The 21991-nt window shown below is 34.7% G+C and overlaps 2 protein-coding genes across 3 annotated transcripts in view; one reads left to right on the forward strand and one right to left on the reverse strand.

Annotated features, from left to right (window-relative positions):
• LOC149787544 (synapsin-like) overlaps nt 1-21991 on the forward strand; it is a 406386-nt gene that overhangs the window by 175375 nt on the left and 209020 nt on the right. The window lies entirely within an intron of this gene.
• LOC149787545 (metalloproteinase inhibitor 4-like) lies at nt 729-10921 on the reverse strand. Its single transcript, XM_089973687.1, has 5 exons — nt 10702-10921; nt 8529-8683; nt 7907-8012; nt 4302-4423; nt 729-1314 (listed from the first exon to the last, which is right to left on the reverse strand). Exons 1-5 carry the CDS (start codon nt 10811-10813, stop codon nt 1102-1104), a joined length of 708 nt encoding a protein of 235 aa, XP_089829813.1. The 5' UTR covers nt 10814-10921; the 3' UTR covers nt 729-1101.

The raw sequence follows: 21991 nt of genomic DNA on the forward strand, positions 1-21991 counted from the left end.
TTGGTGTTTGTCATTGGGACTTTAAACAGAACTGTGATATGAGCTATCATAACTAAAAATCTTGCTGAGCAATTTAATGATGCTTTCCAGTATTATGAATTCAAAAAGGTTACAGAGAACAAAAGCATTCTGTCATTTGGGTTTCACTGGAAAGTCATATATGATAATTTTGTCTTTATATATACATATAAATATAAGCAGATCAACTAGTTGACAATAATAGCAGCTTTGGACATGTATAGAGGGAGAGAGCTGTAAATGGCATTAGATGTATTACACAAAGTTAAAAACTGCAATTTTGTATATGTCCATTTCCCAGAATGCTAGTAACAGTTCCATATGTACTTGATTATAAGACATTTCCAGCTGTAAACTACACAGACCCAGATCTCCCATCACATAATGTGCCAGCAGATCTAGGTCTGTGTAGTTTGTTATAAGTAATCAGTAGAATAAACAACATTGACCCTGATCAAAAGAAGCATGCTGCATCAGCAGATCAGATTCTTTGTTGTTTGCAGTTTTACTTGACTTTTAGGTGGGTAAATATGGTACATCTGTTTGTTTTTTTCACTTCTGTTATTCACATGGATCAGTTAAGAACAGCCTAGAAGATGATGACACACTTTATTGTTGTTTTCCTTCAAAAGAATATATGCAGTACATACTTTATTACCTCAACAGAAGATAATCTCACTGTTTCTGTTAATAGATTGACACAACATAGATTTGATCAAGGTATTTTATTGAAAATTATGGATTCAGAAGCAGGAAGAACATTGGATGTAGAAATGAATGATCTGTTTTCTTTCAACAAATTTATTTGGAATAGTTTGTTTTGTTTGCCCTACATTTGTCACCAATACTTGTAACATACATATTTCAAAATAGAAAGATTTGTCCATTAGAAAAATGATGAGATGTAAATATTTATTTTATACATAGTAACAATGTACATGAATGATAAAAACCACAATTTTGGACTTGTTCATAAAAACATACCTGTAATATTAAAAGTGGCGGTATCACAAAAGTATATTTTTTTCACAACATGGATATGTACAAAGAATAAATAAATGTTCTTGTATCAGGGGAAGAAAATCAGGGTTCCATTCCCCAGCGATTCTGTTGAGCTTTGATGCAGCGTTTGAAATATTTATCTTTGCTCCACCTGCACTCGCCAGCATTAATGTCTCGCACACACAGGCTGTGATGATCGTAACATTGGTCTTTGTCTGTCCAAACATTCCATGAACATGTTTTTTCCACATCGCTGGCGCTTTCAATAAGCATTGGACCATGTGATATCACCACCTGTTAAAATTCAATATTATTGATAACAATAATAATAATAATAATAATAATAATAATAAATAATAATAAATAATATAGTCTTTATTGGATGAGTATAACTCGGTTAGCTGTGTGTATTTGAACTCTCTTGAAGAGAGCTACTTCAGTGTATACCAAATTTACATGGTAGTGTTAGAAAGATACAATGTGCATAGTTCCCTAGGAATGACTCAGACAAGATACATGTGCTTATTGCCCTGGAAATGGCTCAGACAAGAAACATGTGCTTATTGCCCTGGAAATGACTCAGACAAGATACATGTGCTTATTGCCCTGGAAATGGCTCAGACAAGAAACATGTGCTTATTGCCTTGGAAATGGCTCAGACAAGAAACATGTGCTTATTGCCCAGGAAATGGCTCAGACAAGAAACATGTGCTTATTGCCCTGGAAATGGCTCAGACAAGAAACATGTTCTTATTGCCCTGGAAATGGCTCAGACAAGAAACATGTGCTTATTGCCCTGGAAATGATTCAGACAAGATACATGTGCTTATTGCCCTGGAAATGGCTCAGACAAGATACATGTGCTTATTGCCCTGGAAATGGCTCAGACAAGATACATGTGCTTATTGCCCTGGAAATGACTCAGACAAGATACATATGCTTATTGCCCTGGAAATGACTCAGACAAGATACATGTGCTTATTGCCCTGGAAATGGCTCAGACAAGAAACATGTGCTTATTGCCCTGGAAATGACTCAGACAAGAAACATGTGCTTATTGCCCTGGAAATGGCTCAGACAAGATACATGTGCTTATTGCCCAGGAAATGGCTCAGACAAGAAACATGTGCTTATTGCCCTGGAAATGGCTCAGACAAGAAACATGTTCTTATTGCCCTGGAAATGGCTCAGACAAGAAACATGTGCTTATTGCCCTGGAAATGATTCAGACAAGATACATGTGCTTATTGCCCTGGAAATGGCTCAGACAAGATACATGTGCTTATTGCCCTGGAAATGGCTCAGACAAGATACATGTGCTTATTGCCCTGGAAATGACTCAGACAAGATACATATGCTTATTGCCCTGGAAATGACTCAGACAAGATACATGTGCTTATTGCCCTGGAAATGGCTCAGACAAGAAACATGTGCTTATTGCCCTGGAAATGACTCAGACAAGAAACATGTGCTTATTGCCCTGGAAATGGCTCAGACAAGATACATGTGCTTATTGCCCTGGAAATGGCTCAGACAAGAAACATGTGCTTATTGCCCCGGAAATGGCTCAGACAAAATACATAGTGCATAGCGTCCAGGTAATGGCTAAGATAGGATACATTTGCATAGTGCCCTGGGAATGGCCCAGATAAGATACAATGTGCATAATGCTCAAGGAATGACCCAGTTACATTTACTTTGCAAATATTGGAATATCTTGAAATAAATGTACTTTGAATTACTTAAATATTACACCTTACTGATTCATACAGAAAAATGTATCCAGTGTTAATGAGATCTCCTATATCTGCATCTCTTTTTCATTTGCAGTGATGTTTCTGAATAAATATACATACATAAATATTGTACTTGGGAATAATTCTTTTTTTGTTATATTGCATTCTTTCATGTATTTAATTTTTCTTCTTTGAAATGTAGTTGTGATAATAAAAGATAACAAAATGTAGAATCTTTTTGAGTAATAACCCTCTAACACAATGATCATCCACTGGGTGGGGGTAGGGACAATAAGATTTTTAAAATAGGTGTGGCAGCCATATTGGATGTATGACTGGCACAGTTTTTATTTAGGACCAACTAGGTGTCACAAGTCTACTGGTGATATTCCATGTTGATATAATCATCCATTAGGGAGAAATAAAGATAAAAAATTTCAAAAAAAGACTTTCCATTTAGGAATAATAATAAATAGATTTTCAAGATGGCTGCTGTGGTGGCCATATTGGACATCTGGTCAGCATCATCTTCATTTAATACCAACTGAACATCATAAGAAGTCTTTTGGTTAAAACCCCATATCAATATGACTTTCTGTTCAGACTGAGTTGTGAGAGCAAGATTTTCAATATTGCTGCCATAGTGGCCATATTGGACAACAGATTGGAACCATTTTGATTTAGGACCAACTAGAGATCTTAAGAGGTTTTGTGTTGAAAACCCCATGATCAGTTGATATGACCATACATGTAGAAGGATCAGCAATAACAAATTTTAAAATGTCTGCCATGGTGACCATATTGGATGTCAGATTGGCACCATTTTAATTTATGACCACCTAGATATCATAAGAAGTCTTTTAGTGAAAACCTCATGTTGATATGACCATCCATTCAGATGAGTTAGTGATTACAGGATTTTCAAGCTGGCTCCAGTAATATCCATATTGGATGTCTAAGCAGCACCATTTTTATTAAGGACCAGCAATATGTTGTCTATTTATCAATTACCCAAGATGAAAACTTTCCATGCCATGTATGATGACTATTGATAAATTATCCAGGATGAAAACTTTCCATGCTATGTATGATGTCTATTTATAAACTACCCAAGATGAAAACTTTCCATGCCATGTATGATGACTATTGATAAATTATCCAGGATGAAAACTTTCCATGCCATGTATGATATCTGTTTATAAATTACCCAAGATGAAAACTTTCTACACTATGTATGATGACTGTTGATAAATTACCCAATATGAAAACTTTCCATGCCATGTACAATGACTGTGTTGATAAATTATTGAAGATGAAAACTTTCTATGCCATGTATGATGACTGTTCATAAACTACCCAAGATGAAAACTTTCCATGCCATGTATGATGACTGTTGATAAATTACCCTGTAAGAGAAGTTACTTTACTAAGTTTGATGTCTGTTTTTAAATTTCCCAGTTCAAGAACTTTCTTTGCAATGAATGATATCAGTTTAGAAATTACCCAGTATGATTAGTTTCCTTGTCATGACTGTTTATAACTTACCTTGCAGTCACAGTTCTTTTTGTACAGATACTGAACTCCGTTCTTCTCCATTACTGTCAGGCTGTTCCATGGCTGAACCCAGGAACACGTGTTGATTTGTAGGACCCCATCTTGAGAGAAACCTGAGAATAAAATGTGACAATTTCATAACCTTACCTTAGCATAACCACTTGGCCAACAAATCTGTTTACAGTCTGCTATATGAGTTTGTGATGATGAACATAATATCAGAGGTCTTGGGCAGTGGGGGATCAGGGTGTTGGTGTGGGTGACCACTAGAAGTTCAGAACGTGGTATTTTGGTATTTAGGCACAACAGCAGCACTTTGGAGCATATGACCATTGTCCATCCTTCCATCCCTTAGTCATCACACCATGGTCAGGGTTTGCATTCAGTTCATTTCAGGCATTCTGGTAGGTGCATTCTGGTAGGGTTCATAAATGTATTTCTTTTCATAGGTTAAAGCTTTTGTATCTGTGCATATACTTAGCTATGCTGTTGGCAGTGTAGTTTGTGTATACCTAGCTATGCTGTTGGCAGTGTAGTTTGTGCATACTTAGCTATGCTGTTAGCAGTGTAGTTTGTGCATACCTAGCTATGCTGTTGGCAGTGTAGTTTGTGCATACCTAGCTATGCTGTTATCAGTGTAGTTTGTGCATACCTAGCTATGCTGTTATCAGTGTAGTTTGTGCATACCTAGCTATGTTGTTGGCAGTGTAGTTTGTGCATACCTAGCTATGTTGTTGGCAGTGTAGTTTGTGCATACTTAGCTATGCTGTTGGCAGTGTAGTTTGTGCATACTTAGCTATGTTGTTGGTAGTGTAGTTTGTGCATACCTAGCTATGTTGTTGGCAGTGTAGTTTGTGTATACCTAGCTATGTTGTTGGCAGTGTAGTTTGTGCATACGTAGCTATGCTGTTATCAGTGTAATTTGTGCTAAAAATGACAAACAGTGGCAAGTTCATCATAGTATAAATGGGAGAAAATGAGTTTATGGAAATAAGCACACTTAAGGTGTATTATTTCCAAAATTGTATTTGACTGTGTGGTAGTTTACTAAAATTGCATTTGACTGTGTGGTAGTTTACTAAAATTGTATTTGACTGTGGTAGTTTACTAAAATTGTATTTGACTGTGGTAGTTTACTAAAATTGTATTTGACTGTGGTAGTTTACTAAAATTGTATTTGACTGTGTGGTAGTTTACTAAAATTGTATTTGACTGTGGTAGTTTACTAAAATTATATTTGACTGTGTGGTTGTTTACTAAAATTGTATTTGACTGTGTGGTAGTTTACTAAAATTGTATTTGACTGTGTGGTAGTTTACTAAAATTGTATTTGACTGTGGTAGTTTACTAAAATTGTATTTGACTGTGTGGTAGTTTACTAAAATTGTATTTGACTGTGGTAGTTTACTAAAATTATATTTGACTGTGTGGTGGTTTACTAAAATTATATTTGACTGTGTGGTGGTTTACTAAAATTATATTTGACTGTGTGGTTGTTTACTAAAATTGTATTTGACTGTGTGGTAGTTTACTAAAATTGTATTTGACTGTGGTAGTTTACTAAAATTGTATTTGACTGTGTGGTAGTTTACTAAAATTATATTTGACTGTGTGGTAGTTTACTAAAATTGTATTTGACTGTGGTAGTTTACTAAAATTATATTTGACTGTGTGGTAGTTTACTAAAATTGTATTTGACTGTGGTAGTTTACTAAAATTGTATTTGACTGTGGTAGTTTACTAAAATTGTATTTGACTGTGTGGTAGTTTACTAAAATTGTATTTGACTGTGGTAGTTTACTAAAATTATATTTGACTGTGTGGTAGTTTACTAAAATTGTATTTGACTGTGGTAGTTTACTAAAATTATATTTGACTGTGTGGTGGTTTACTAAAATTATATTTGACTGTGTGGTTGTTTACTAAAATTGTATTTGACTGTGTGGTAGTTTACTAAAATTGTATTTGACTGTGGTAGTTTACTAAAATTGTATTTGACTGTGTGGTAGTTTACTAAAATTGTATTTGACTGTGGTACTTTACTAAAATTATATTTGACTGTGTGGTAGTTTACTAAAATTGTATTTGACTGTGTGGTAGTTTACTAAAATTGTATTTGACTGTGGTAGTTTACTAAAATTATATTTGACTGTGTGGTAGTTTACTAAAATTATATTGGACTGTGTGGTAGTTTACTAAAATTGTATTTGACTGTGTGGTAGTTTACTAAAATTGTATTTGACTGTGGTAGTTTACTAAAATTGTATTTGACTGTGTGGTAGTTTACTAAAATTGTATTTGACTGTGTGGTAGTTTACTAAAATTGTATTTGACTGTGGTAGTTGACATAAATGTTATAAGACAACAATCATAAAATGAGGTTCATAAGCATTCCTGACAATGCCACAAAGAAAGGGACCACAAGCATTCCTGACAATGTCACAAAGAAAGGGACCACAAACATTCCTGACAATGCCACAAAGAAAGGAACCACAAGCATTCCTGACAATGTCGCAAAGAAAGGGACCACAAGCATTCCTGACAATGTCACAAAGAAAGGGATCACAAGTTGCTGATGATTACTACACACCTGAAGTTACACTGTATAGTTGACTGGATCTGCTTGTTAAATTACATTATGTGCATTATACCCAGTGTGCTGACTTAGAGGGCACAAGGTGGATCTTGTATGAAAGCTATGTTTTCTTCAGTCACATTGTGTCAGCTTTAGCGGTTACATCATCAACAGTTTAAGGTTTTTATTAAAGTTTTTTCTTCAGTTGTATTTGCTGAACCCTATCATTAATTTATTTGAAATGGATCATTATGAAGCTAAGACAATATTGATTCTATGAAACATAATTGCCCCTTTGACCTTGGGTTGAAGGTTACAGTAATTGAAAATTTGCATTATACTTGATAGTTAAAGTTCTTTCATATTAGTTGTATTTAACATACCTTGGTTTTATCTACATTCTGATATATCATTGTGGGCACAATATCATGGCAGTTGTTGACAGTCAATTGGACCATTCCAGTGGCCTAAGTGGTTAGAGTCTTGGATGTGGGAGTTTGCGGATTTGAATCCTGGCCGAGTCAAACCAAAGACTTCAGCATTAAGAGGTTAGTGTTAGGACTGGTTGGCCTAGTGTCAGGATAATGTGACTGGGTGGGACATAATGCTGTATGTCTGCAGCATGATAACCAGTGCTAGACATCACTATAAAGTGCCACACTGCAGACATCATAGCAATATAGTTGAAAATTATCGTAGCAATATACTGTAGTTGGAAATTTGTAAAATTGCGATGTTAAAGCAATCCAAATCACACATAAGTCAAATGTCAATTATCCAGAATTCCTGAAACAGCCAAGCAAAGGTTTTGTACTGACAAATGATTTTCCTTTATATATATATATATATATATATATATATATATATATATATATATATATATATATATATATATATATATATATATATATATATATATAACTGTAGGTCCTGAGGTCATTCACTTTGCCCTAATGAGTGAAAAATCAAGATAATTTGTACATACGTAGGTGGTGTTTTACCATACATGATATTGTTTTACCTGAAATAAGGTACTTTGTACTTGGTTTAAGTTGGACCCCACAGGTTGAATCATAATAACTTGTTTTTACATAGATTAGTGAGTTGTTAGGCAGCTGTTCCACCTCCTGTAAAACATAGACATAATACTTATATAGTTACCAAAATCTTCCATAACCTTGGCATATTTTAGTGTAGGTTTCTTTGAAAAACATTGTAACAAACTGATGAGAGAGAACAATATTTTTTTGTAAAAATATGTTGATCTTAACCAACTTTTGCCCCTCTTGCTAGTTATCTTTTTCTTTTTCATTACTTCTGTGACCATGGTCTCAATAAATAAATTGTATAATAATAAAATTGATCAAGGTATTTTTTGCTTTGAATTTTATTATATTTATTTTTATATCATATATATCAATCTACCTGGATATTATTTGACATTTTAGCCTCAGAGTTTTCTCTACATTCAACCAGTCATTTTTTCACATAATTTCATAATGTTTCACTGATAATGATTTTAAAGTTTTTCAAGATCATATCTCTACCCTGCAATAGATTTTGAAAACAAAAATGACAGATTATATAAACTTGCACAAAATATAATTAAATAAAATACATATACATTAGATATAAGTATTTACCTTTCCCTTGAAGAATTTGGTTATTTTGAGGTGATATTTGCGTAATATTGGGTAGCGAACCACTTTGGTTGTGTTCTTTTCTGTCTTCTCATCTTTCACAACCTGTTCCTGCTTGTTGTACACAATTTCCTCCTTCTTTACATGCACCTTGGCCACTGAAATGCCAGAACTGGAGTTATTTAAGAACTGAACTTCATATTTCACAGAATTTCATGAAGTCATCAAGCTCGAAAACTGATTATACACTGACTTCATGAAACAGTTCAATTCTTAAAGCCACAGATGTTTATAGATAGATCCTGAATAATGTCATAAGCAGCCATATTTGTGTCATGCTTACCATTTTACAATTGATTTTTTATTTGGTGTTTGGAAGTTGAAATAAATTCATATTCTCAAGAAACTGTTACAAAACACATAAACAAAATGCAAATCAGGCTTTTTGTTAGTATCTGTATTGGTAATTTTATAAGCTGATTTTGCATCAGTGTGCCTTGTTCAAAATGAGCAATTTTTTGTGGTTGCATACAGGAGAAATGCCTGGTTGCCCATCGTCCAGGTAAAATGGACAGAAGATTGTCTGCTAGTAACCTTATTGGGAAGCTTCTGTAGAAATAATAATGCATTTAAAAGAAATAAATAATAGTACTGTATTTTAGTCATTGTTTGCAAATATTGTCAAAGTATAAACTTTATTTTCTTTTTTATGCCAATTGTGTAACAGATTTTAACAATTCACATATGATATACCAAAAGATTTAGATTTTGGCACCAGGTTTTTTCCCAGCAGCAATCACTCTTCTACATGTTGTCATTGTGAAGTGAATAAAAGCCACAAAGTTGCAAAGTGTGTGTGTGTGTTACATCTGTAATATCCAGATCTCACCTAAAGTTGTCATCATTTTTAACCCCATCTGGTGTCACACTTTTGTCCAATATATCCATCATTGCTGGGCTTATCAGCCATTACATGTGGCTGGCCTCCATATGGACTCGGACTCAGGGGTTGGGTGGTGTGTTCAAGCTCAAGCTTTTTAATTGGGTTAATTATTTAACTTCAGAGATTATTTCTTTATCATTTAAATGGAGAAAATATAATTTTTAAAATCCCTCTACATACAAAGAAGTATTTAGTTTTAAAAAAGTATGTTGCCTTTGTTGCCTGCATTTCAACTTGTTTCCTTGTTGCTACTTTTCTAATCTATTATTGGTAGGCAGAGTATTTTGTTCATTAGTTCACCCAGTTGTTAGTCAAAGTGGTCTTATGGTCTATTTGTGTCCTCCAACAGCTGTTGACATTTGCTATGATATATACTTGTTTATAAGACAAGTCTAACTGCATAGACCCAGATCTGCCATTGCATAATGCACTGACAGATCTAGGTCTGTGCAGTTTGTTAGGGTAATCAGTAGAGCAAACAACAAAGACCCTGATCTGCAGAATATACAGTATTTTAAACTTGTCCCCCAAAAAAACGCTAAACCAATTTCACCCAAATTTGACAGACAACATCCTGGCATAAAAAAAAGCTTGCAGTTTTTAAAAGAAATTGGCTGATCTGCCATAAAATTAGCTGCTGTTGTTAAAAAAACAACCTTTGAACAACTTTGTCTAAAAAATTGTGTGATAGAATTTGACTAAATTTTATGAAAAGCACTCTCACATGAAGGGGGACCCCAAGTGGCCAAGTGGTCTAAATCACTCTCCGTTATGGATCACTGCCATCTCACCTCTGTCTGCGTGGGTTTGAGTCTTGGATTCAACCAATGTGGGTATGTGAGAAAGCTTGCTAGTAGCTTCTCATGGGTCAGTGGTTCTTTCTGGGGTTTTCCCCGGTTCTTCATCCACCATTAATTCTGGCTGCCATGTATAGCCTATCGTGTGCTGAAAAATGGCGTTAAACCCTACAACAACAACAACAACAACTCGCATGAAGGCCTTTCACAATTGTACAGTGATGAAGACTGTCTTAACCTCTTTAAACCACATCTAGGGAAATTTCTAAATATATAAATCTGTCGTTAGTTTAGAAATGACTTACATTGTCACAATTAGCAGTCTAGTATTGGATTTTGAAGACTTCAGTGAGGTTAATGTTGTAATTTTGGAACAGTTTAAAAATGTCAGCAAAATAAAACAGTAAGGAGTATATAATGACTCAGTTTTACTCACCAAACTCAGCACTGCAGAAATGGTCTTGTTTATGTCTCTGAAGACATGAGCAAGCAGAACTGTAGTCAACAGCAACAATCAAAAGAATTACCAGAATCCCCATTATACTCATTCTGAAGGTTTCTGAAGCTTTTGGATTGGAAAATTTGAATGTTGCTGAGGTCCTTACTTGTCTATCTGCTCTGTAAAAGAAAAAGAAAGTTCATTCACATCATTAGAGCAGAGGTTTATATATCTGTCTTGAGAGTTTTACAACTTGAGAACAGGAAGATAGTATTTGTTATTGAAGTGTCTTCTACGTCACATAACTTATATTAGAATACATCATTAGTGTAATACCATCCTATTCCAGCTATCATCACCTTGTGATTTAACATGCTTCTTCATGTAATTCCAAACATTTTATGCAGTTCTAGAATTGTGTGATATTAATAAATATATGTATATGTCTCTTATTTACTCAATAACTTTTGTCCCTGCATGGTTTTTGGATTGTTTTGCATAGTGAAAGTAATATGGCATGTGCAATTCCTCAGAATTTACAAGGGTCCCATTGAGTGGCATTCTTTCAGTTTTCTTAGTGAATAAGGTATGAATGACGTACATCATTTATGAACTAGAACAAATAAATTTTAAGTGTCAAAGTATTGTGTTGGCGTGGGAATAAAAGGCTATTTCTTCATCACGTGTGAGTTAATATTTTATTTTTAATACTACAAGATTTTCAAGATTGGTGCCATGGTGGCAACGCTGGACATCAGGTGAACACCATTTTTATTTAGGTTCAAACAGACATTGTACAAAGCTTTCAGTGAAAATCCCATGTTGATGTATCCATCCTATCCAGAAGAGTAGTAATAACAAAATTTTCAAGACAGATGTAGTGGCAGTCATACTGGATGTCAATCGCCACAATTTTGTTTAGAACCATCTAGACATAACAAGAAGTCTTTTTAGTGAAATGACCATTGGTGTAGGAGAAGTTGCAATAACCAGATTGTCAGGATGACCACTATGGTGGCCATATTGGGTGTTAGATTGGCACAGTTTTTATTTAGGATTAACTAGACATTGTTTGTGTCTGTGTGTGTGTGTGTGTTCATGTATGTATGTGTGTACATGCATATGGTTATATGTATATACATATATAATGTGTGTTGATATGAGCATTCATTTAGGATGGCTAATGATAACACTATTTTGTGGTATCCATATTAAATGTCAGACAATCACCATTTTCATCTAGAACTAACTAGACATCAGAAGAAGTCTTTCGGGGAAAAACCCCTTGTTGATGTGGCCATGCAAGTAAGAGGGGTAGCCCTAACAATATGTTCAAAATGGCCCCTTTGGCAGCAATATTGAACATCAGATCTGAACCATTTTTGTCTTGGAACAACTAGACATCATAAGAAGTCATGTATAAAAAACAATATGTTGATATGGCCATCCTTTCAGGAGCAGTGGCCATAACAAGATTTTCAAGATGGTTGCCATGGCTGCGATATTAGACATAAGATCTGCATCATTTTCATCTTGGATGAACTAGACAATGTAAGAAGTCATGTAGTGAAAACAATACATTGATATGACCATCCGATCAAGAGGGGTAGCAATAACAAGATTTTCAAGATTAGATGGCCATTGTGGTGGCTATATTGGATGTCCAAGCAGCACCATTTTCAATTAGAACCAACTTAACCATGGGATGAATGTCTGTAAAGTTTCAAGGCAATCCTCGAAGTAGTTTAGGAGGAGTAACAATAAGAAATGTGTGCTAATTGATGGATGGTCAACAGACGATGGATGGACAATGGACAACAGACCATCCCATAAGCAGCTCTTCTTGTCTATGACCAGTAGAACTAAAAACCACCTGACAGAATTTGATAAATTTTGACAGAAAGTTAAAGAGTCCTTTCTATATTAAACAAATGATTTTGATGTACCATCAGATATTGATGAAGATATTAAAACTAAAGAAAACTTGAAATAGTTATTCAACAGTGTTGGAGGGAATTTCAACAAAAGTGTACTATTAAATCTTATTCCTTAGCTAACTGCTCTTGTGTATGGCTGAGTTGTGCACTTAGACCTCTTGTTTTAAAATGTTTATAATATTTTATTAGAAGAGAGATCAGACTTTTAAGTTCTGCTGGTCATAGACCAAAAAGTTAATGGGTTGGTTTCTCATCTGTTGTCTCAGTCCATTTACACAACTTTGTTATCATTACCCCTCCTGAACTGCCTAGAATATTACCTGGAAATTTTGCACACACATTCATCCCAAGGTCTAGCTGGTCTTGATTGAAAATGCTGTTGCTAAGATATCCCAGTGTTTCTGCAATGGCAGCAGCCATCTTGAAAATCTTATTGACACTCCTCCTGAATGGAGTCTTATTGGTATGGGGTTTTGTCCAGAAGATTTCTTATATGTCTTATTGGTATGGGGTTTTGTCCAGAAGATTTCTTATATGTCTTATTGGTATGGGGTTTTGACCAGAAGATTTCTTATATGTCTATTTGGTATGGGGTTTTGACCAGAAGATTTCTTATATGTCTTATTGGTATAGGGTTTTGACCAGAAGATTTCTTATATGTCTATTTGGTATGGGGTTTTGTCCAGAAGATTTCTTATATGTCTTATTGGTATGGGGTTTTGACCAGAAGATTTCTTATATGTCTATTTGGTATGGGGTTTTGACCAGAAGATTTCTTATATGTCTTATTGGTATGGGGTTTTGACCAGAAGATTTCTTATATGTCTATTTGGTATGGGGTTTTGACCAGAAGATTTCTTATATGTCTATTTGGTATGGGGTTTTGACCAGAAGATTTCTTATATGTCTATTTGGTATTGGGTTTTGACCAGAAGATTTCTTATATGTCTTATTGGTATGGGGTTTTGACCAGAAGATTTCTTGTATGTCTGTTTGGTATGGGGTTTTGACCAGAAGATTTCTTATATGTCTATTTGGTATTGGGTTTAGACCAGAAGATTTCTTATATGTCTTATTGGTATGGGGTTTTGACCAGAAGATTTCTTATATGTCTATTTGGTATGGAGTTTTGACCAGAAGATTTCTTATATGTCTATTTGGTATGGTGTTTTGACCAGAAGATTTCTTATATGTCTTATTGGTATGGGGTTTTGACCAGAAGATTTCTTACAATGTCTATTTGGTCCTAAATGAAAATGCTGCTTTTCTGAAACCTAATATGGCCATCGCAGTGGCATCTTTAAAATCTTGTTATTGCAACTCCTCCTGAATGGATGATCATATCAGTATAGTGTTTTCAGTTAAAAACTTCTTATAATGTCTAGATGTTGAAACGGTTCTGATTATTTTGACATCAAATATGGTCATTATGAGATCCATCTTGAAAATCTTGTTGCTGCTACTCCTTCTGAATGGAAAGTCAAATTGGTGTGGGGTTTTCACCAGAAAATCACCCTCAATGTGGTAACCAGGCCAGATATGGTATACTTTATCTGAGCATTTCCCTGTTCTAATAGTCCTAAAATCCTAGCTTTTACTTGCAATCCCAATTTTCTATTTCAAATAATAAAGAAATAGCAGTACAATTTATTTATCACTCTTCTCATTTCAGTTTCTATTGCATTACATAATGCTTTATAATAATGTAATAAAATGGGTATTACTCCCTGCTTTGGAATGAATTGAATTATTTTCATTTATTTTGTGAACAACACAAAACTTAATTAGGAGACCAAGTCTTAACGGACATTTTGTTAATCAAGCCTTTCTGAATGCATCAAATGGCTCAGTGACCAAGGCTAGTTGACAGTGCATTGGATTATAGGACTATCTGAGTGATTGTTGTCACATTGTTCAAGTACTGTCATTTTAAATGTACATAAAATGTCTGAACAGTAAGTTAATTTATATTGATCAAATTATCTTCAGCATGACTTTGCTTGGGTGACTGATCAGACTGATGGTTCTGTAGTTTTGGCATAGCTGTAGGTTTCCTTTCTTGGGGAGCATGATGACCAAGGATTGAGTCCACGTGGTGGGCCATTCTCCTGTCTGCCATATTTTGTTGCAGATCGTTGTTAGGACTGTGATTCTCTCATTTCCACCTGCTTGAATTTGCTGTGCTGGTATGTTGTCAATGCTGGCTGACTTTCCTTTCTATAGTGACCTAACTGCACTTTCTATTTCTTCACGAAGAATGGGGTTGTCATCAATTTCATCTGCCTGAGGGCAATTTAGTAATGCTAGATCTCCTTGGGTCTTATGAATGTGTAATCACTCAAGTAAAAATTTGGTATCAAAATTGTTTTATAAATTTTGAAAAATTGTGTATAAAAGTTATTGAAAATATATTCTATTGGCACAGTGTCAGAATGAGTGGTGTGAATATAAATACCAGAATATAAATACCACAGCAGAATATAAATGCCACATTGGGCATCATAGGTTTTATTGCAGCAAATTTCAGTGTTCAACTATTCCAATTACACTTGTAGGTTATGTCCCACAAATTCGATGAAGTACCCACTCTATGTACTTACATAATTGAGGGGGGCCCGAGTGGCTGAGTCATCTAAAGTGCTCTCCATTATGGATCACTGATATCTCACCTTTGTCTGCTTGGATTCAGCTAATGTGTGTATGTGAGAAAGCTTGCCAATAGCTTCTCGTGGATCAGTGGTTCTTTCCAGGGTTTTCCTGGGTTCTTCCTCTACCATTAATACTGGCCACAATGTATAGCCTATCATGTGCTGAAAAATGGTGTTAATATCACACATCAATGATATTATTCTCACACTCAAATGATGTCATAATTATTGCACTGATGATATCATAATTACTGCACACTAATGATGACAATGATGTCCTAACAGCTTTTCCATCACATTTATGTTCATTCAAGAAGAGTTGGATCGCACTGTCAGACACTCCCTACTCTTGAAGTTCAGTCTATCTCCATATATGTTCACACCAAATAAGAAAAATGAAATGTAAGCTCATGTTTGGAATCAGATTTAAGCCAGACAATTAAGTGGCATGCATGGTGGTAGGTTCTGAGGAAATCTTGAAATTTTAGGCAATTTAGCAGCTGATTCCATCCAGGGAGGGGGGCTAGGATCAAGATATGTGCTTAGAAGTGGCTGTTTTTATTCAAGTTTTGACCAAAAAGAGGGATGTGCAATTGTCAAGGCATGTGTTAATATTATATTGACTATGGTAACAAAGACTGATCTGGCAGTCAGCAAGATTGAGTAGAATTGATTGTTTCTAATGGCTTTTAATGGAAATTTGGCATGACTGAAAATAACCATAGAAACAATCAATTCATTGTAGTTAGAAATCTGTGCTATTAACTTAATGCCTTTTGATGTTAGAATTTCAAGTAGCATTTTTGTACTTAACACCAGAAAGAATTTACTTTTTATCTTTATTTATATTGAAATATGTATTTAACTCTGCTGGTCAGCTTATGGAATGACCTTTATTGTCATCCATCCATCAACACTAGTTATTTATTGCTACTCCTCCTAAACTACTTGGATGATTGCCATGAAACTTAACCATAATGTTTATTGGAAGGTCTAACTGGTCCTAAATGCAAATGGTACTGCTTGAACACACAGTATGGCCTCTGCTGTGGCCATTTGTACATTCACTGTTGCTACCACTGTGGCCATCTTGAAAACCTTATTATTGCTACTTCTTCTGAATAGATGGTCATATCAGCATAGGGTGTTCACAGAAAGATTTCTAGCTTGATCTAATTGCACATGGTGTGTTTCTGTCATCCAATATGGCTTTCATGGCAGTCATATTGAAAAGATATGTATTGATACTCCTTCAGAACAAAATGTCATACCAACATGGGCTGTTTACCAGAAGACCTTGTATGATGTCTTGTTGGTCCTAAATGACATCTCAGACATCCAATATTCCAATATAGCCACCACAGTCTCCAGTCATTTTGTATGACCTTGTTTGATGTCTGGTTGGTCCTAAATGACATCTCAGATGTTCACTATAGCCACCACAGTCTCCAGTCATCTTGAAAATCTTACCACTACTCCTCTTGTCAGCAAGGGGTTTTACTAACAGATTTGTTATATCTGGTTGGTTGTAAATGAAGACTATGCCAGTTTGACATCCAATAACATTACCATGGCAGCCATCTTGAATTTTTTATATCACTACTTATCTGAATGGAATGTCATCAACATGGGCATTTCAGTAGAAGACATTGTATGGTGTTAAATTGGTCCTAAATGAAAACTGTATGGCTTTGACATACTGTATGAAATAAAAATGGTACTGATCTGAACAGTAGCCATCTTTAAAATGTTATAATTACTCCTCTGGCATGTAGAATCATAGCAACACAGGGTTTTTACCAGAAGATTTGTTATGGTGTCCGGTTGATGTTACATGATAATAGTGCTGATCTGACATGTGATTGCCATCTTGAAAAGATTGTTATCACTACTCCTGTATAGAAAGTCATATCAACACTGCAAGACTTATTCTGGTGTCTGGTTGATGTTGCATGAAAGTAGTGCTGATCTGATTTCCATTATGAAGGTAGCCATCTTGTTATCACTACTCCTAAACAGAAAGGTTTATCAAGATTCTGTTTTCATCAGAAGATTAATTATGACATCCAGTTGCTTCTAAATAAAAAATGGTGCAGATCTTTCCTCAGATACGGGTGCCTTAGCAGATGACTTTAAAATCTTGTCACCCAGAAATATCATTGGTGGTTTCTACACTCAGTAGCTACAGATGAAACAAATCTTTTGTGAATTCATGGAAAATCTTTTCAGAGTAGGTGTCAGTTCCTTAAAGACTCTTATTTTTATTAGTCATTTCAAGTTTTCAAAATGATTACAGCACATCGCTAAGTGGATTTCCTCATTAATTTCATGCAGAAAAAAGCTCTGCAAATACAGTGGATGTGTAGAGAATCTATGAAGAAAGCTAACATTAAGGACTTACAGAGAAGGTGGTTTAATTGCTAGACAGACACATGGAGGATTCTCTGTGTATCAGATAATGCTATCCTAAAATTCACAAATAAATGTATAATATCGCCATATCAGTGAAGAATTTCATATAAATTCAGTTGTTTTGAAAATGTTCCATACTGGACTTTCCAAGGCCATGATATGTGCACACACACATTTCTGGTCAAAACTCATATTGAAACATTCCTTACTAAATGCACGTCTCAAAATCATTGTTTGGAAAAGGGGAGTGGCTTTTAAAACCCTTGTTGAACATAATGATATTCTCTGAATTTGCCCATATGCATACTTGGTATACGGTTATTACTTCACTGTCTGTGATATATCAATTTCAGGTATGCAACATACACTTTTATTCAGTTTGACTACTGAGGAGAAGAAAATAAACACCTGAAATGGAGAACTTCCAATATGTGCTAAGGGAGCTAACTTTTCTGGTAATGATTGAATGTACATTATTGTGGTGGTGACCTTGAATGTGACATTGTTGGTGTGCATTTATTAGTCATGCTAACCTTTACAGATTTTGTGGAATTATTACACATTTTTAATGACAATTACGTATTAAAAATTACATTGAAATATTTTCCAGAAAAACAAAAATCTCTAGGTATGGCTAAATGTAGGAAGGCAAATATCATACTTCTTATGGTGGTTATCTCCCCTTACATCTTGGATAATGCCAGTGCCACTGTAAGTTGATATTGAGACTTATAGTAAAATGTTTTCCTGAAGTTGTGGAAAGAACTTGCCAAATGCACTGTATATACTTGCTTATAAGACACGTTCAACTGCAAACTGAACAGATCTAGATCTGCCATTGCACAATGCGCTGGCAGATGTGGGTCAGTGCAGTTTGCTAGGAGCAATCATTAGAACAATAACATAGACCCTGAGCTGCAGGCACGGTATACTAGATCAGATCAGGATCATTCTTTGAAGTTTGACTTGACTTATAAGCGAGTACATATAGAAACAAATTATATAAAAATGAAAAACCTTTGACACACAAAAATCTATCGATTTTCACAGATAAAAATTAAGTTTAAAACAACAGAATGAATATGTCTCAAAATGAGGCCGACTCCAGGGATTAGATGGTTTGTGCAGACATTGCCACTGTTTATGTTCTGCAGTCATAACATCACTTTCACTATATCCCACTGGCATGATGTATTACTCTCACTATATCAAGCTGTCATCATATCATCTGTCACTATGTCCTGTTATCACTATATCAAGCTGTCATCATATCATCTGTCACTATGTCCTGTTATCACTATATCAAGCTGTTATCATATCATCTGTCACTATGTCCTGTTATCACTATATCAAGCTGTCATCATATCATCTGTCACTATGTCCTGTTATCACTATATCAAGATGTTATCATATCATCTGTCACTATGTCCTGTTATCACTATATCAAACTGTTATCATATCATCTGTCACTATGTCCTGTTATGACTCTGTGCCCCATGTCAATATTTTTGAAAAGTTTCTTCTATAAATTCACTTAAAGTTGCAAAATATTATTAAGCATACAAGTTTCCAACAAGGAATGGATTCCATGAAAATTTTGTTCTTTTTGTGTTAAAGACTGTTTCCAGATAGTATATATTTAGCCCCTGGGAACCAGTTACCAAATGTTTTGCATAAAACCATTGATAAAGACTATAATAGATATAGTCAGACAAAAACATGGGTCCCTCAAAGAGACAGACACACTACTGGGCGAAAAGATTTTCCAAGAATTCAAGATAAGACCATTTCTTTTTTTAACTTTAGGTGTTGATACCATTTCTGATATTCTTCAGTGATAAAAAAAATTTCAAATTAGTTCCTATGGTAAACATATTGGATGTCAGTTTGGCCCTATTTTTTTTGGGGGGGGACCAAGTAGATGTCATTAGTTGTTTTATGGCAGAACACCATGTCATAATGATCATCCATACAAGGGGAGTAGTGACAACTAGATTTTTAAGACAGGTGTCATAGCAACCATATTGAATATATAACTAGCACCATTTTCATTTAGGACCAACTAAGCATAATAACAATTCTACTGGTGAAACCTCGATGTTCATACAGCCATCAGTTTGGAGAGGAGTAGAGATAACAACATTTTCAAGATATGATTTTCCATTCAAGAGGAGTAGCAGTAACAAGATTTTCAAGATAGCTGGCCATATTGTATGTCAGATTGGTACCATTTTCATTTAAGACAAATTTGACATCATATAAAATTTCTGGTACCCCACACACACACACACACATCAATATAACTTTTTAAGATGTCTGCCATGGTGGCCATACTGGATGTCAGATTATCACTGTTTATGAGAAAGTATTTAGTGAAAACCACATGGTAGGACAATCCATTCTGGAGGAACAGCAATAACAAGATTTTCAACATTGTTGCCATGTGGCTATATTAGACAACAGATTGGCACCTTTTTTATTTGGTACCAACTAGACATCAGAAAAAAGTCTTGCCGTGAAAACCCCATGTTTATATTAGCATCCATTCAGGTCTAATAGTGATGACAAGATTGTCATGATTGCTCCTGTGACAATCATATTTAAATCAGCCATTTTTTTTTTAGTACCAACTAGTCATTGTAAGAAGTCTTTTCATGAAAACCCAATGTTGATATGACCATCCATTCAGGAGGATAACAATATTTTTAAGATGGCCGTTGTGATGTTCATACTGGTTGTAGTACCATTTTCATTTACAACCATCAATAACCATGAAATGTTTATAAAGTTTCAGGTCAGTCTTACAGGTAGTTTAGGACAAGTAGCAATGACAAACTTGTGCTAATGGCTGGCCTATCATACCATAAGTTCTTCTGATTTATGACCAGTACACTGGATATGGATTCTTTTTGGAGTCATCCAGAGTGAATGCTCATTTTTTAGAGCACAAGAATCTGTAGGATAACCTATTGAGCTGACATTTAATTTGCCAAATAATATTGCACTAGTTTATCACTGTGGACTATTTATAGAAAATATTTAGCCATTGATCCAAAGAAAGCTGATTTGCAGCAGCATGCTTTTGAGAATTGAAGTGTAAAACAATTCCATTGACATTAAATTTTGCTTCATCCATAAATTAATTTAAAATTAGTGTTTTTCTTTGTAGTTCACCCAGCAGTAAAGCATATTCTGTAAATGCAAATTTTGCCTAATGTGGTACAGTTATTGTTAATATTTGGTGGTTGTACAGTTATTGTTAATATTTGGTGGATGTACAGTTATTGTTAATATTTGGTGGTTGTACAGTTATTGTTAATATTGGATGGTTGTACAGTTATTGTTAATATTGGATGGTTGTACAGTTATTGTTAATATTCGGTGGTTGTACAGTTATTGTTAATATTGGGTGGTTGTACAGTTATTGTTAATATTCGGTGGTTGTACAGTTATTGTTAATATTGGGTGGTTGTACAGTTATTGTTAATATTTGGTGGTTGTACAGTTATTGTTAATATTGGATGGTTGTACAGTTATTGTTAATATTCGGTGGTTGTACAGTTATTGTTAATATTGGGTGGTTGTACAGTTATTGTTAATATTGGGTGGTTGTACAGTTATTGTTAATATTGGGTGGTTGTACAGTTATTGTTAATATTCGGTGGTTTCTGGATAAAAAATACTTTTCCATAAACATTAAAAATGTGTGAGTGATATTTTTATTAATTGGGCATCTTGATGACTGTTATTGGTAATTATGCCAGTAATTATAAAACAGCTAAACCAAACATCTAAAGAAGCAAAAAAAGATAATTGCATTACTTATCTCTTTCTTGTGATTGAAGTTGTATATATGTTGGCATGTTAAAATAGATGTCAGTATGTTGAATTTAGAAACTGACAAATATGATGTAGTGAGATTTCCACCTATAAACCCCATTATGTGCTAGTTCATGAGGGATGTTTGACATTTGTTGCACTAATATGCTGGCCACTGGCTATGTTAGAGAGGTGGACATCTTAGAGGGTACTTTTAAACATTTATTCATCTGTGTCAGAGGTTTCTGTCCATAAAAGACTGGATGTCATTGGTCAGGTGTGCTGTTCAAGAGTGGTACTAATGTAACATCAGAATATTACAAGCTACTGTCAATTTGGCAGCAATTTGTATTAAGCCCATTTTTTACACCATACTTATTATTTTATGGTTGTCCATCCATCTGTCTGTCTGTTTTGCCAATTTATTTCTCACAATATTATATAAATAAAAGAAGGAAAACAAAATGTTTT

This window comes from Sinohyriopsis cumingii, chromosome 11 (assembly GCF_028554795.1).
Source record: "Sinohyriopsis cumingii isolate HCF-2022 chromosome 11, ASM2855479v2, whole genome shotgun sequence".
Taxonomy (NCBI): Eukaryota; Metazoa; Mollusca; class Bivalvia; order Unionida; family Unionidae; genus Sinohyriopsis; species Sinohyriopsis cumingii.

Excerpts from the sequence above, each read along its gene's own strand:
- LOC149787545 (XM_089973687.1), bottom strand. The coding sequence starts at position 10,813 with ATGAGTATAATGGGGATTCTGGTAATTCTTTTGATTGTTGCTGTTGAC. Across the intron at positions 4,424-7,906 it reads TACAAAGTACCTTATTTCAG|GTTTCTCTCAAGATGGGGTC; the intron begins GTAAAACAATAT and ends TTTTATTCTCAG. Across the intron at positions 1,315-4,301 it reads AAAAGAACTGTGACTGCAAG|GTGGTGATATCACATGGTCC; the intron begins GTAAGTTATAAA and ends GAATTTTAACAG.